This window comes from Egretta garzetta, unplaced genomic scaffold (assembly GCF_000687185.1).
Source record: "Egretta garzetta isolate BGI_Z169 unplaced genomic scaffold, ASM68718v1 scaffold1280, whole genome shotgun sequence".
Classification (NCBI taxonomy): domain Eukaryota; kingdom Metazoa; phylum Chordata; class Aves; order Pelecaniformes; family Ardeidae; genus Egretta; species Egretta garzetta.
The window spans coordinates 1-525 of record NW_009258318.1 but is presented as its reverse complement, the minus strand read 5'-3'; the positions used below and the strand labels follow the sequence as shown (position 1 = coordinate 525).

Here is a 525-nt window from a genome sequence, read left to right as displayed (position 1 = left end):
GCCGCTCCAGCCTGGCACACTCCTGTCTGGCTGGCTGCATCCGCGCTGCGCATTCAGCCTCCAAACAGCCCCAAGCCATTTGTTGTGTGGTGCTGAAGCCCTGAACACCCTTGTCGGAGGGTGCTGGGGGCTGCCCGAGATGGGGAAGGGGCTCGGGGGGGATGGGAGGGAGCAACAAACCCCTGAGTTTGTCAGACCTGTTGGCTTGTGTCTCTGCAGCAACATCATCGACGTGTCGGCAGCGGATTCCCAGGGCATGGAGCAGCACGAGTACATGGACAGAGCCAGGCAGTACAGGTGGGACCCGCCCTGCGCCCCAGGGATGCTGGCAGCCCCCCAAAGCCGCATCCCTGGGCGGCCTCGGGGATGTGGTTTGGGGAGGGGCTCGGCCCCGCTCCCCCCCTCCGCTCCCCTGGCTGCGTGCTCGGGGAGGGCGGCCACACACAAGGGGCTCCTGTGTCCCCCCCGGGCGGATGGCGGGGGGCTGGATGCGATCACTCCCGCCTGGAGGGTGGCGGTGGTGGG

General features: G+C 68.2%; 1 protein-coding gene across 1 annotated transcript in view; it reads left to right on the top strand.

Annotated features, from left to right (window-relative positions):
• LAMTOR1 (late endosomal/lysosomal adaptor, MAPK and MTOR activator 1) overlaps positions 1–520 on the top strand; it is a gene marked incomplete at both ends in the record, with an annotated part of 1485 nt that extends 965 nt beyond the window's left edge. The window contains one exon of the mRNA XM_009639422.2: positions 220–520. Within this exon, the coding sequence (XP_009637717.2) occupies positions 220–520 (301 nt within the window). The remainder of the gene's footprint in view (positions 1–219) is intronic.
• Positions 521–525: the final 5 nt, after the last annotated feature.